Here is a 14,316-nt window from a genome sequence, read left to right on the forward strand (position 1 = left end):
CATTTCTCATTGGAAATTGGGACAAGTAGCTGGAGAGGTGCCAGTTCATTTCCTGGGCACTGGCGAGGTGCCCTTGAGCAAGGTACAGAATCCTTCAACTGATCAGGGCGCATGTCCATGTGCAGCCCCCTCACTCTGACATCTCTCCATTAATGCATTTATAGGTCTTGTGCATGTGTGTATTTCGGGCCTGTGTGTGTGTGTAGTATGTGTGTAATAATAGAGGGAACATTTTGAATTTCCCTTAGGGATTAGTGAAGTATAATTTAAATATTCAATTTCATCTTGTTATTGGGTTCATGGTTTCTCAGAGAGAGCAATGTTAAGCAGAGCCACGTCTTCACACACAAATAAACATACAAATAACTGCCATAAGACTTGCCTTGGTCTGTCCACATGAATTCCTGCTTCACAGAAATATATAAATAAGACTAATTTGCAACAAAATTTCCTCTGTTTCCTTACTTTTATTTTCATTTAGAACTGTACTTTGCAACAATCAATACTTTAGTAAACTGATTAAACTGCAAGAGGATAAACTGTCACAAAGAAAAAACACAAAAGCCATATAACAGATGCACTGCACTCTCAGCAAAGCAGCCACCTGGTATGAAACAGTCTATCACAGTTTCTCTGTGGTTTCTGCTCAATAAAAAACAAGAGCATGAAGGATGTGACAGACTTTTTGCACAGCAGGAACGTTAATAAAAGTGCTGAGTCAGAGTCTTTATACTTCCAACGATCCAGAGATAATTTCCTACTCGTCCTTGTAAATGGCATTAAAATGTTCTATGTCACTCGTACAAAATGTCAAGTGTGGTTTATGAAACTATAAAACACATTAAAGACTTCTCTGTAGCCATTCTTCAGTGTCATAGAAAATATGAGGAACTAAATGAAAAGGCCAGAATCATCTCTGAGGAAGTTTGTCACCATTTGCAATACTGAATCCTTAATACAGCGGATGACCTGCATTAGAAATGGAGCGTTAAGGCTAAATGGGAGTTGTCACTGACACAACAACAAGATATTGACTGACAAAACAGGAGCGTACACTAGCTACTGGTTTGTCATCCAACTTAACACCCATTGACACGGACAGGGCCTCTCAGTGGTGTGTCCACAACCTAATCTCCAGCAATCAAGCAGACAAAAACAAAGCAAACAGAGCCGGCCGGGTAGACGGGAGGATTGTCTGGGTGGTCCCATTTCAAGCTAACAGCTCATTAAGCAAACAGAACGATTTGTGCGCTGGACTTGTTTTTGTAGTGTAACTGTAGCATGAGATGTTACAGTTGCAGGAAAGTCTGAATTAAGAGTTTGAATGTTGATTTAGGAAAGGGGGGTTTGTTAGAGCTGATACATCGTTGGTTTTAGGCTTTAGCGCCGCCTACGGCCAATATTTATTAAAAAGACCCAACATGCACCTGCTCTGCTGAAGTATCTTTATCTTTTACAGCAGCTATAGGGACATGATAACAATATAGCTGCATCAATAGAGTATCACATCTTTATTTGGCTTGTTCTTGACAATAACTAAATTTTGACTTTAAGAACAAACCACTGAAATAAACACCTAATATGTCAACAATTTATTTGTAACTCATCACCCATTTCTACACTTTAAAACAAGAATGTTGTTGAGTTACAACTAATATTCTGAAACAGCAGCTTTAAACCAGCACAGTTTTATGCAATGCTGGCTAACTCAGAAGTTTAAGCCGCTCCCCTGATTAACTGATTTTAAAATGCTAGCTCAAGCTGCTAAATTAAACTTGTAGCCTACACCTGTATAAACACCTTACCCAGGTTCAAATTTATCTTCAGTTGAAACAAGCTGTGCACACACACATGAATTCACCTACAAGTTGATATAGCTAATGTGCTAGCAAAATCCAGTTGTCACATGAGTAACATTAGCATTCTTTAAGAGTTGTGTTTCTTTTGTCATTGTGACTGAAAATCAAGTGAAACTATTTTATCTCCTTTTACCTCCTACCTACCTTTTGGTCTGCACCAGCTCCCGAATAACATATGTGGACAGCTAAATGCTGTACTGTGTTCACCAGCTAGCCGCTAACTGGGTCTGTCTGTTGTCTGGTGGTGGTCAAATAGCGTACAACATAGCTTTCTCTAGACTTTATTGTCCAAAGTTTTGGTAAACTGTTCAAAGTTGTCCATATGGAAAGTAAGATTTGTTTCCCCTTTTTTTCTAGAAAGATCCACGAAAAACAAACAAATATTCTGGATTACATTCAACTATAAGCTAGTGGCTATCCCAGATGAGTTGTCAGGACATTAGCAGAATAAGGCTCTTTCGCATACTCAACAGGGACCAATGATGAGGAATGCAAATTCATGTGGTGGTAAACTGTTGGCAAAGAGATGCAAACACATTAAGGCACGACTGCACTCTCCATTATTAATATGACACATAATGTCCACAGTTGCAAATGTATTCAGTAGACCTGAAACCAATGCATTTAATACAATACCCCATGTATTACAGCTCTCAGTATAATAACAGAATTTCACAACAAGACAAACTACCTCCAAAATGACTATAAACTTGAATAAAAAATGTCTGATTTTAAGCTAGACAGGGTCAACGCAGGGCTGTTTTTCAGTTCACAAACTACTCAAGCCATTACTCAGTTACATAAACAGACTGTATGTCACCAGACACTCACAGAATATGATACAGGAATACAGATAATAAATATGTGTGATGTTGGTTGGTCAGTTATAAATAAAGCTACTGTGAAAAGGAATGCCTGGAAATAGTCGAGTGTTATATGGAACTATAAGCGAGCCCTTGTCTTCTACTGTGGATGTGTCATGTGTTAAGGCCTTGCACAAGTAATTCATCGCTGTAGAGCGATGTATCCACAGAGGGATAACAGCCTCGGACCCTGAAGTATTTCACAGTGTGAACAAGTGTCTTACAAGTTTCACCATTTTGTCAGCACGTATTTACAACTGAAAGCAAGATTCACTTGCATGATTATCTATCCTGGGTTATTTTATTAAATAACTTCTCATGTGGCAGCTCTTTAAATACTGTATGTATTGGGTAATTAGAGTACATGAAACAGCTAAGGGACAGGGAATGACATTTGACCTCTGCGTTTAGGGCTGATTACAGCAGCCTGCAGTCCGACAGATGGGAAAAGACAGCAGTCTATAAATGGACAGACAGGGTTATATTAGGAAACGTTTCCTTTTAGTTAGCATTGTGAGCAGGTAGACGGGTGGCGTAGGGTCACCAGGATTCACCAATGAAGAAGCCTTGTGGTGTCGATGTCAGACTAACTCTGTTAAACATCTGTGGTGGGAGGTGCCTTCTTAGTAACAGTCCTGCACTGTCATCCAGCCCTGCTGTAACATGGAAGTAAGAGCCAGCACTTCATCAAATCCTCACATTCATGATTAGCTGTATCTTCGTCTGTATAACACAACAAGTCTGCAACGCCGAAACTATTGACTTTTTTTATGTTTGTTGGAGAAATTATAATTTCTGATAAATGGCCAAATGCACCTTTCAAGTAACCTGTGACATTCAGTCTCTGTTTTGAGGGTAGGGTGTGTTTTCTTGGGAGATAATATGGTTGATGATTTTTCTTGCTGTGTTCAGAGGAGAGACTTTGTTTCAGAATACTTTATTCATCAATTGCTGCTGATTACATAAAGAATAAGGATCAGACTACAGCCACTCATGTGTAACTCATGCATTGTGTTGTATGCTTCCCACTTTAAATGTTCTTTCACCTGAAATCTGTGGTTGTTATTCCCTTTACGAATGTTTCTGCACTTTTGGTGTTTTTACACTCTTCATAGTATTCAAAGTGTCATTTTTTAAATATGGTATTGAAGGCCTCTGACTGTGTCAGTGCTCCCCCTGCTGTCCTGAGTTTCCTTTCCTTGCAGGTAGAGATGGGTGGAGCTTGTTACACTGTTGTCTTGCACCTGGACAGGCTGGGCCTGGTGTATGTTAGCTGGCTTCTCAGCCTCATTCTCTCTCTCTCTCTCTCTCTCTCTCTCTCTCTGTCTCTCTCTAAATTTATAACTGCAATCACCACAGATTTACAGACTACAGATATATGTTTTACATTATTTTTATATAATTCAATAAATTAATATTTATTTACTTTAAAACTGCGAGGTCTCCCTCTTTGTCCAGCGCACTGAGCCTGGGCTGTGATGATGGTAAAATTGGCACATTGTTGTATTTCTTATATATTTGTTTCTTATTTATTTTTTGCTATTTTTAAAAAATGTTTTATGATCATTATTTGAAATATCATTTGCTTATTTCTCATCATTTGATTTAATCCTGTAACAATTTTGAAAATGACCAAAGGGGTACCGAAGATCCAGCGCAGGACTCCCATTATTATTCCTACAAGTGGTCATGACCTAGAGACAGTGTTTTCCTTAAAGCATCACTCATTGGAGTCCTCTGCCGACTTAAAGGAGAAATTCGCCCCGTCAGTCAAAGCTGGTGTTCTGTGTAATCGCTAGAACTATTTGAAATTGGCGCCATAGCTGTGGAGAAAGTTGTACAAACAGCTTGTGGTTTCGCCCATTCTACATTCCTACAACACACAGTGTGCATTGCACCCCTGCTTCTGAAAGGAACGGTCCACCGAAAGACGCTGGAGTGAAATACTGACGTTTTCCAGTCAAGGACATCGGCTGAATGACGTGTTTTACGTCATCTGGTGGAAGTTTTCCAGGGCCCATTGGAGAAGCTTATAGTGTCCTCCAAAGGCACAGAGCGGAATTGCATTTTCTACTATAATGGCATTAGCTCCCCATAATAAAATGATAGGACTGAGGTTGAAATTGGAGGACTGGCCCTTTAATGCCCAGTTATTTCAACCAAACACTTTTCTTCAAATGCAGTTCATCCAGAGCTTCAGAACTTCATACATAATATTTTGTTCTTTTCTTCCTCCACTGTGTCCCAGAAAAGGTCTGTGTTGAAGACATAGATGAACACTGCTGCTGCCCTCCACACAACACAAGTCATTACAAATTTATCACAAGATGAAACTAAATGGAAATGAAACATAACTGAAGGATATAAGTCTTGTGGTTTTGGGTAAAGATAAGAGATGAGGTTTAAATCCTTCACTTTTACCGCTACTCACATTTTTGTTTAAACCCAACAGAGCTCTGTAGGGGCATTGCAGGTTAAAGGAAGCCTTTTGAGGTTGAAGATTTTTTCAAACGTAAACAGGAAGCAAGCTTGCATCTTTCTTGACATTTTGTAAAAGCTTTTATCATCAGAGCTCAAGTGAAAAAAGTGAAATGTCAAAAATGCCTTGTTCTGCTTTTTCAAGTCTGTCATAACAACAACTCTAAACAAGGCCAGGACTGAGGACAGATGAACAACAATGATTTTACATGCAGATTGCCAACAGGAACCTTCTGTCTGTGAGGTGACGTGTTAACCACCTAAACATGAAACATCTGTTGCCAAAGAAAAATTGTGCTGAATTTCAACATTTGTAGTTAACATCAACTCTCTCATAAAATAATCTAACTATTGAAAGGTGCATCACTTGCTTCATGCAGTCCAAAGAAAATGTAACTGAAATTTTTCGAGATTATAATTTCAATGATGCATAAAGCCACCTTATTTCTCTGGCTTTTAATTGTGTCAAACTATTCAGGTTGATCTGAACTTTAATTTACTTTAACTTGTTTTTGTTTGAAACTTGCTTTATTTGAGCTATTTTTATACACATAAATGCCTCTTTGTCTGTATGACACCTTTTTGGAAAACTTAGTTACAAAACCTGTTTGGTTTTAAAGTGCTCTGTATGAAATTAACCACAATATAAAACTGAAACAGTTTAGACAGTGTGTTTTACCATAAGTAAACAAATCGCAAAACAGGGAAACAGGACAGGTACAGAAAAATATTACACCTATGTTCAATACAAAACAAAAATTACAATTATGTAAGAAAAGAAGAAAATATGCATAAAATATCACCCAAAAAACCACAATCACTGTAAATGTCACACACACAGCAACCGTATCCATCAGCCTAAGCAGTTAAATATTTCTAAAAACAAGGGTCCAAGCATTGACCCTTGTGGAACCCCGAACGTTTATATTGACAAATATATCATTGATATCTGTGCACATTTTCAAACACTTTCAAATCATATCAAGCTATTTCCTAATATATTATTTGCTCCACTTTGCAGTTCAAATTGTTGAACATCCTGTCACATGATGGATTAGAGTTTGATCAAACTTAAGATATGGAAAGAAGAACCTGTTGTCAACAAGTTCATATTCATGCAGATTGCTTAGATCTTTGCTTTGACTGAACTTCCCTTTAAGTCAAACAGTTATTTCTACCCCGTCAAGTAACGAAAACACTCTTTGTAATCTTTGAGTGCATCAATAAAGAAGGGATGAAGCTCCAACTCTTGATTTTGACTGTTTTGAAGTATCTGGTTCTTACCAATCAAGATGAAAGGAAAAAAAAGGTAAATTTTTTATCATTCCTGAATCTTTATTATTTTAAATTAAAAAGAAAGAAAAAAAAAAGTGGCATTCAGATTTGTGGTAGATGTGTGCAAATGATAAAAGACCTATGCACCTATGCATGTAAGGCATAAGCTCAGTGTTGTTATCTTTCTTTGTTAATTCAAGGTAAAGAGGAGATTTCATAATACAATTATATGTAATTCTGTTGTCTAAAATTATAATATTAAGCTCATTTTAAAAACAGTAATTTAGGTTGTTTTACATTGAACTTTTACAATTAAAGCTGCATTATGCAATTTCATACACTGATCAGTCAATAAATTGTATGAGTACATCACCACCCAGAAGAAATGTGATGTGAGTAAGCTGCAGTCCATGGATCTTAATGTCTTCTTTTTAATTAAAAATGTTAAATATAAAAATATATATATTCACTTTTTTTGTTGAGTGTCAGAGAAGATACCACTCTCGTGTCTACCTGTTAAAGCGATAATCTAGAAGTTCTCAGTTTTGTTCTCTTTGGCGGCACCTTATGGCAATAAATGGCGAGTACAGGGGCTAACGTCCCAGATAACCAGACGGCCACGATTGGCTCCCTTTGTTATGGTTGTAACTCTTGATTTTCCTCGCTGACGGTCGCTTTACTTTTTCGACTGTTTGCCTTCATCTGAGCGTCGAATTTGTTTCTTTTTCTTTGCATTTTCACTTATTTTTGAAGTTGTATCTGTAGTCATCGATCTTTTCTTTGTTTGTTCAGCCATAGTAGATTACCGTTTACTCGCAACACTTGAGTCCCTTTCCCACTGGTCAAAAAACCCGCTAACACCCGACATTTGTGCTTAGTGGGAAAGGTTACAATCAGCATTCAGACCTGGGTCAAATGACTCTGCAGTAGACCCGGGTAATTATCGCCTCGGCTCCAATCGGCAAAGATGGGAACACAAAACCCGGGTCGACACGCTAGTCTCCGGCACCTTTCCTGTTTGATGCTATGACGCTCCCTTGTCATCTCAACTACAAATAGGCCCAAAGGAGTATACTCCACTGGCAATGGGTAAAGAGACTTGGGTCTGAAAAAACAGCATCAACGTACACATTCTGGTGGGAAAGGGGTATTGCAGAGTGGGTGACTGGGTGATGAGAGAACAAATAATGGTATTCAACAGTATAATATATTTTGGGGGAAAATAGAGAGAAATAACAAGGTTCTAAACATTTCCAAAGGCCTTAACTTGGGTGGGTTAACTGTTACCTGTAACAATCATTATTACCCCCATAAGGTTTTAATGAAACATTATTCACTACACCAGCAAATAGAACCGGTTCTAGATATAACTCGGTAACAGGAGATATTTCTAGTCCCCTCAACTCACAGAACCGTTTGGATCAGCTATGTACCAGAAAGCTAACGAATGCTAGCAAGATTTGAGGTACACCTGTGTATGGTTGATATAAAGTAAATATAATTCGACAGTATGTTAAACAACAATTCATTGTCCCCGAATCAATATCAAGATTTTCATGAACTTTTCGTGGAAAGATGAAATGCCATGTCTACTTTCGGTCCAGTCTGAAATAACAAGTTGCGTAGGGAATGGGACGTGATGCAAAGTCTGAAAGGTTAGGGGAAGTGCAACTCTTGCACCCTGTTGGCGATGATGAGGTATTAAAGGATGTGACTCAGTGTTCTCAAGAAGATCTTTTGTGTCATATTTTTGATGTAATTCTCCCCGTTTGAATTTCTTCACTACTCATAAAAGTTGAAACAAATTCAAAGTAATTTAAAACAAGAGCTGAAGCCTGTCATTGTTTTAATTACGCATTCGCTTTTTTGTAAGTTGCATTATATTGTAAACAGAGGCTTTCACCGTGTCCAGTTGCTGTTTACATATTTTACATACACGCTGAAACTATGTAGCCAGGAAAATCATTTTGACAGTGAGAAGACAGCTTCACTCTGTAATTAATGGACACCTTGCAGCCAATCATAATTGAGTTTTCACCCAGACCACGGTTTAAACCATCATGATTAGGTCAGCACCTGACCCACTTTTTTGTGTACCAATGTGATTAAGGTTATAAATTCACTACCCAGTGCCTCGTGCAGCTTTAACAGTATTTTTCTAATTTCACTGAAAACTATTGTGCCACTATATTGCAACTTTTAAAAACTGTAATGATTCTGTTTTTATCTAGGAGGAGGGATTTGTCTTCAATGAGAGTGACCTGTTTTCTCTTCTCAATTATACACTTCCTGAGTATGAGGATGAAACATCATCTCCCTGCAGTGAGACTGTGCCCGGATTTTACGGCGTGGGCATTACCATCACCTACTTCATTGTGTTTGTCGTCAGTTTGTTGGGCAACATTGTAGTTTTCTATGTTGTTTGCCATATGAAGAGAAGCAGAGCAAGCACAGATATCTACTTGATGCACCTAGCGATAGCAGACCTTCTCTTCACGCTGACCCTCCCGTTCTGGGCCGTCGATGCTCATTCTGGTTGGATCTTCGGGACTTTCCCATGCAAGCTCCTGTCAGCCTTTCAGGAGGCATCAGTATACAGTGGTGTTTTCTTGCTGGCATGCATCAGCGTGGACCGCCATATGGCCATTGTGAGAGCAACACGCGCCCTGACCTCCCATCACCTGTTGGTGAAAGTGGTTTGCTGTGCGGTGTGGCTGGTGGCTGGATTGCTGTCCTTACCTGTGGCAATTCAGAGGGAGAGCTTGCCTGCTGAAGAGCTCGGCCATAACATTTGCTATGAAAACCTAACTGGTGAAAGCAGTGACAACTGGCGTGTTAGCATTCGTGTTCTGCGCCATACGGTGGGCTTTTTCCTGCCACTGATGGTGATGGCCTTCTGCTACGGCTGGACTATGGTGACACTGTATCATGCACGAAATCATCAAAAGCATAAAGCCATGCGCGTCATCCTGGCAGTGGTGTTTGCATTTGTCTTGTGCTGGCTGCCTTACAATATAATTGTGCTGGTTGACACACTCATCAAAGGTGGATCTATTAAAGTGAAGGGGTGTGATACTCTCTACAGTGTGGAGATGATCATGAATGTGACCCAGGTGTTGGCCTTCATGCATTGCGCTGTGAATCCGGTGCTGTACGCCTTCATTGGGCAGAAGTTTCGTAACGAGCTGCTCTCAGCTCTTTACAAACAGGGTCTCATTAGCAGGAGGCTGGAGTTGGCTTACAGGAAGGGCTCATGGAACAGTGCAGGGAGCACCAGATCAAGAAACACCTCTGCCACTATGTACAACTCCTGATGCAGTATCTATTCACAGGCTCGGGTGGTGGCAGAGGTGGAAAGAGTACCAAAATATTCTACTTACTCTGATGAAAAATGTAAAATTACCAGTCTATAAATGTACTCAAGTAAAAGTAAAAAGTAGCTTGCTTAAAATGTATTTAAAGTAAAAATTACTTCTATACTATACTATAAATCTCAAACTAGTTGTTTTTAATTGAAGGAAAATCTTTACAAATTAAAGTGCAAAAACAAAATTAAACATGTTGACACACAACATTTAAAACCCTTAGGGAGGTATAATGTCATTTTAGTTCAGACCATCCAATAAAACATTTTCTAACAGTACAAAAAGTGAAGGTGGCATAACTTTCCCATAATGAACCAAAGAAGACCAAAGTCTAAGTTACAATGTTACAATTAATAAAGGAAAATTGTAACAAAGTCTAAGTATCAGAATTCAACGTTTCGCCTTCAGCTGGGTCTGCATCACTGTTGTCTGACTTGTCCGTCTCCATCTTCCTTGTGATTTAGCACCAGTTTGTTCTCCTGCCCATCATTCACTGCAGTTGTTTACAGTGATTTTCTTCCCTTTCGTTTTTTATTTAGGCCTACATTTTTTTACTCAGTAACGGATGTGATTTTACATTTTTAAATGTTTAAAAACTACTCAAAAAAGTACGAGTACACAAAGAAACTACTCAATAACAGTAACGTGAGTAAATGTAATTAATTAAGTCCTATGAGGAAAATAAAGAAGAGAGGTGCAGACCCAACAAAAACTGGCTACAATGCAAGTAAATGCAGACAAAATGAGGGAAACCAGTAAAACCAACTATTTAACTTCATTATTTAAAATATGAATCATGCTCAACATCTATTAGTCACAGCTTTACCCTTTGTCTGAATTTAGAGAAATACCACGTCTGTCCAGTAAGTACATAGCTGCAGGCTAGTTAGCTTAGCATAAAGCCTTAACAGGTGCAAACAGCTATCCCTGTTTTGTCCACCAGTAGAAAAATCCACCTGTATAAAAATGTCAGTGACACTTTAGCTGTGTCCCAATCCAGGGGCTGCAGCCTTCGAAGGCTGTATTTGAGGGCTGATTGCGTCACAGAAGCGCGTTGAAGGCTGTCCCAATTCAAAGGCTTCTTCAGATGCTGCCGACAAAATGCGTCCTCTGTTTCCTGGGCCGCGAAGGATCCATTGGGTGCATCCTTTGCGGCCCGACATATCCTGAGTTGCATTGCAGGCCAATTCAAATGAAATGGCGTACTTTTACGCGGCTGATTAATAAACATGTAAATGTAAAGGTTTTTGGTTTCAACACAATTGAATAGCTAAGGTTACACGTTTAAAAAAAACGAAAGGGCCCTTGCCCCTTACTCGACATTTGTTATGCTAGCTAGTTAGCCCCCTAGCTACTTGTTGCTAGGCCACAGGAGTGGCGTTTGGTGACACAAGGTTAAGGGCGGGAACAGCTTGTGACACAAACAGGAAATGCTCTGTAAACCAGACCGTCTCATTTCAGTTCGGCTTTAACGGTCTACACAGGCTATGAATGGAGCATTCTTCATAGACCGCCTCCTCTGAAGGCTGCAGCCCCTGGATTGGAAGACAGCTTTCATGTGCCCCAGTATTTCTTGGGTGGGAGCAGTACCAGGGTGAATGTTTCAACTTTTTATGCTAAGCTAACCAGCTGTTGGCTGTAGCCTTAAATTTAACAGCGTGGGGTATGGATTTTCTCAAGTAATTCTCTGCAAGACAGGGAATAAGCTCATTTCCATCAAGTTATCAAAAGCTTGGTGTATTATAATTCATGTGATGTATTAGAGAGATCAGCGAGATATATTAGATATTAGAGAGAGAGTGGCATCTCCCAAAAACAACAAACACCAAAGATGTACATAGTTGTCTTGGCTAGTAGTTGCTTCAAAGCTTCAGCTGGATGTCTGATTTAGGGCTCTGTCACAGCCCAGATGTTGCCCTAAAGCTCGCCTTTACGTCTTTAGATGCTGAGTGATTTAACCTTGTTTGAAGTGTGATTACTGAGTCCAAATAGTTCAATCCAGAGAATGAAACAATGAGTGCTCAACCTCAAAAATCTAATTCAGCTGTCAATAGAGGAAAACATGGCACGCCATCAAAGCAGTTAATGAGAAAGCTGCACAGCCAATGACTACTTGATGAGTGCCATCTATTTCTTCTTTGAGAACTGGTTTGTGTCCTTTCTAGAGTGCTTGTATGTTTTTTTTCCCTTTAAAAGAAAGCCCTTTAGCTCACTGAATAATGTCATTTCCTTGTGTGTTTTATTACGAAACATTGTTGACGGGTTTTTTTTACTTACGTAATCAGTAGAGAAAACAAAAGATCCAAACAGGAAGATGTGAGGAAATCCACTTGTGTTCTTCAAAAACAAGGTATTGCTGGTCTTTGATATAACAACTATGTTGCAATGACATCTTTCTTTGTGATCAATGCTTAAGGGCATTTTCACATTAGGTATGATTGCTTCGTACCATACCAGAGTACAATTACCCCCCGACCGTCGCACTATGCCTACTATTATTCATATTTTCAAGAAAATCTCAAGAACAACCCTCTCACCTACCTTCCTACGGTATCAGCCATGGGTGTGCAGTTCAGAGGATGAGATCAACGGGTGCTGCGTGGAGGGGACATTATAATAAGCAGTTTCTTCTTCTGTGTTTTGGTACAGTTAGCTTTCACAACTGATGCGTACTGTACCCGAGTACACATGAACCATACTCGAGACCACCTTTTCAAGTGGACTCAGGCACGGATCCACTTGAAAAGGTGGACGAAACACAGCGTTTACACTAAGCAAACGAACTGGACTTTGGGGTCGAGTGTACTCGGATCCAGGCCCGGGTCCCTAATGTGAAAGCCTCCTAAAGCGCCTGTTTTTCACTGTTCATGAAACAGACTGAAATCAATTCTGATGTCTCTAAATGAATTACAAAACCAGACCATCAGTGACAAGACTGATTATTTCTATGTTTACTTTTAATGTCTGAAACTGCTGGCGGGGGTAGGTCTCAGAGGAAGCGATTAACTGCACGCTAATTATTTTTCATTGTCTCGCAACGTGTTTACATCTGGCTACGTTATTTAAGATCCTGTATAAGTTTATCTGATAAGTACTTTGATAAGTGTGGTGCATGTGGTTATAATGTGTGTGTGTGTACCTGTGTGGCTGGCTTAATGTAAAAAACAGAGAGGAAACTTGCTGAGAAATTATGCAGCAGCTATGGTTGCACAACACTGATAAGATGTTCAGTACAGTGTCACATCATGTGAGTACTTTAGAAAAACCTGATGTACTATTTGGGCTGATTTTAAGTAGTTCAGTGTTTCAGTGTTATATTCTCATTAGCTAATAGCATAGAGCTCTTGTATAAAAAAGTGGCCAAATAAAGCAGTGTGAAAGTCTGTGAAAACAAAGCTGCAATGTAATTTGTGACATAATGCCAAGCTCATGTTGTTGTCATTAAATAACTGTACAAAAAGTACATTTGTGGTTTGAAGTTCTTCTATTTACAATTTTTACAAACAATTTTTACCACTAAAGGTTTTGACATCATTTCCCTATATGCACTGACACAATGAAAAATACAATAATCAAACTCACTTATAAAAAAAAAGTCAAAACCACCCACAAATGGAATCGGTGGTATGCTTAGTTAGTGTAAGTTATGTATGTTGCTGTGAGAAGGCATGAATAATGTTTGAATGTTGCATTATAATTTGACATATTGGTAATGGGGATTTTAAATGCATTCTCATGCTGGGTACAAAAAATAATGACTGGAGAAGATGACATTGAAAATACTTCCAGAACTTTCTTCATATCTGATGAAAAAAAGGGAAGTATATAGAGGAAGTAACATATGCAATTACAGACCCGACGTGGGCAGGCCTGCCCTCGATGACCTCTGTTCCCTTATATCATTAATAAGTGAACAACAAAACAGAATAAACACTATTTGATTCATATAATGCTACACATGGTACAGGATTTTTGTCAGTGTTGCACTGTATGTAAATCAAAAGAACTCCACATTCTTAAATAGGATGAAACCTTCCCACATCATGAAGCCCTTTGGGCAGAAGATGGAGCTGTTTTCCACCACATCAGTCACTGAACCACTGAACTAAACTTTCAGGTGCAACATTTTATCTTTTTTTCTTATTTATACATGGAGATTGGTGATATTGTGTAATTTTCTTCATAGCTCTGCCAGCTAGGTCTGATTAGTTAGAATAATAAAAAAAACTGAGAGCCGTGGGCTTGTTCTTTAGGCTGTGAAAGTAGAGATTGTAAGTAAAAGCCAGTTAGTAACAGTGAGAGCTGGTTGTTGATCTTTGGGTTAGGTTTCATTGCAGCTTTTTTTCATCTTGCACAACACTCAGTTTTAAGTTATTAGAAGATCTCAGTTTGGTTCTCTTTGGCGCCACCTATGGCGATGAATGTTAATTACAGGAGCACACTTTCCAACAGTGTTGCATGTGTGACGTCCACGGT

General features: G+C 39.0%; 1 protein-coding gene across 1 annotated transcript; it reads left to right on the forward strand.

Annotated features, from left to right (window-relative positions):
* The first annotated feature begins 6,354 nt into the window (after positions 1–6,354).
* Positions 6,355–11,092, forward strand: cxcr2 (chemokine (C-X-C motif) receptor 2). The gene is made up of 2 exons (XM_069663192.1): positions 6,355–6,509; positions 8,707–11,092. The coding sequence occupies exons 1-2, from the start codon at positions 6,435–6,437 to the stop codon at positions 9,787–9,789; spliced, it is 1,158 nt and encodes a 385-aa protein (XP_069519293.1). The 5' UTR covers positions 6,355–6,434; the 3' UTR covers positions 9,790–11,092.
* The last annotated feature ends 3,224 nt before the right edge of the window (positions 11,093–14,316 follow it).

This window comes from Semicossyphus pulcher, unplaced genomic scaffold, assembly GCF_022749685.1.
Source record: "Semicossyphus pulcher isolate SPU_LCO1_2020_fin unplaced genomic scaffold, fSemPul1.0.p SCAF_15, whole genome shotgun sequence".
Lineage (NCBI taxonomy): Eukaryota > Metazoa > Chordata > Actinopteri > Labriformes > Labridae > Semicossyphus > Semicossyphus pulcher.

Bases quoted from the DNA above. Each gene is read 5' to 3' on its own strand.
- cxcr2 (XM_069663192.1), top strand. From the start codon at position 6,435: ATGAAGCTCCAACTCTTGATTTTGACTGTTTTGAAGTATCTGGTTCTT. The intron at 6,510-8,706 runs GTAAATTTTTTA...GTTTTTATCTAG, and splicing joins AAGATGAAAGGAAAAAAAAG to GAGGAGGGATTTGTCTTCAA.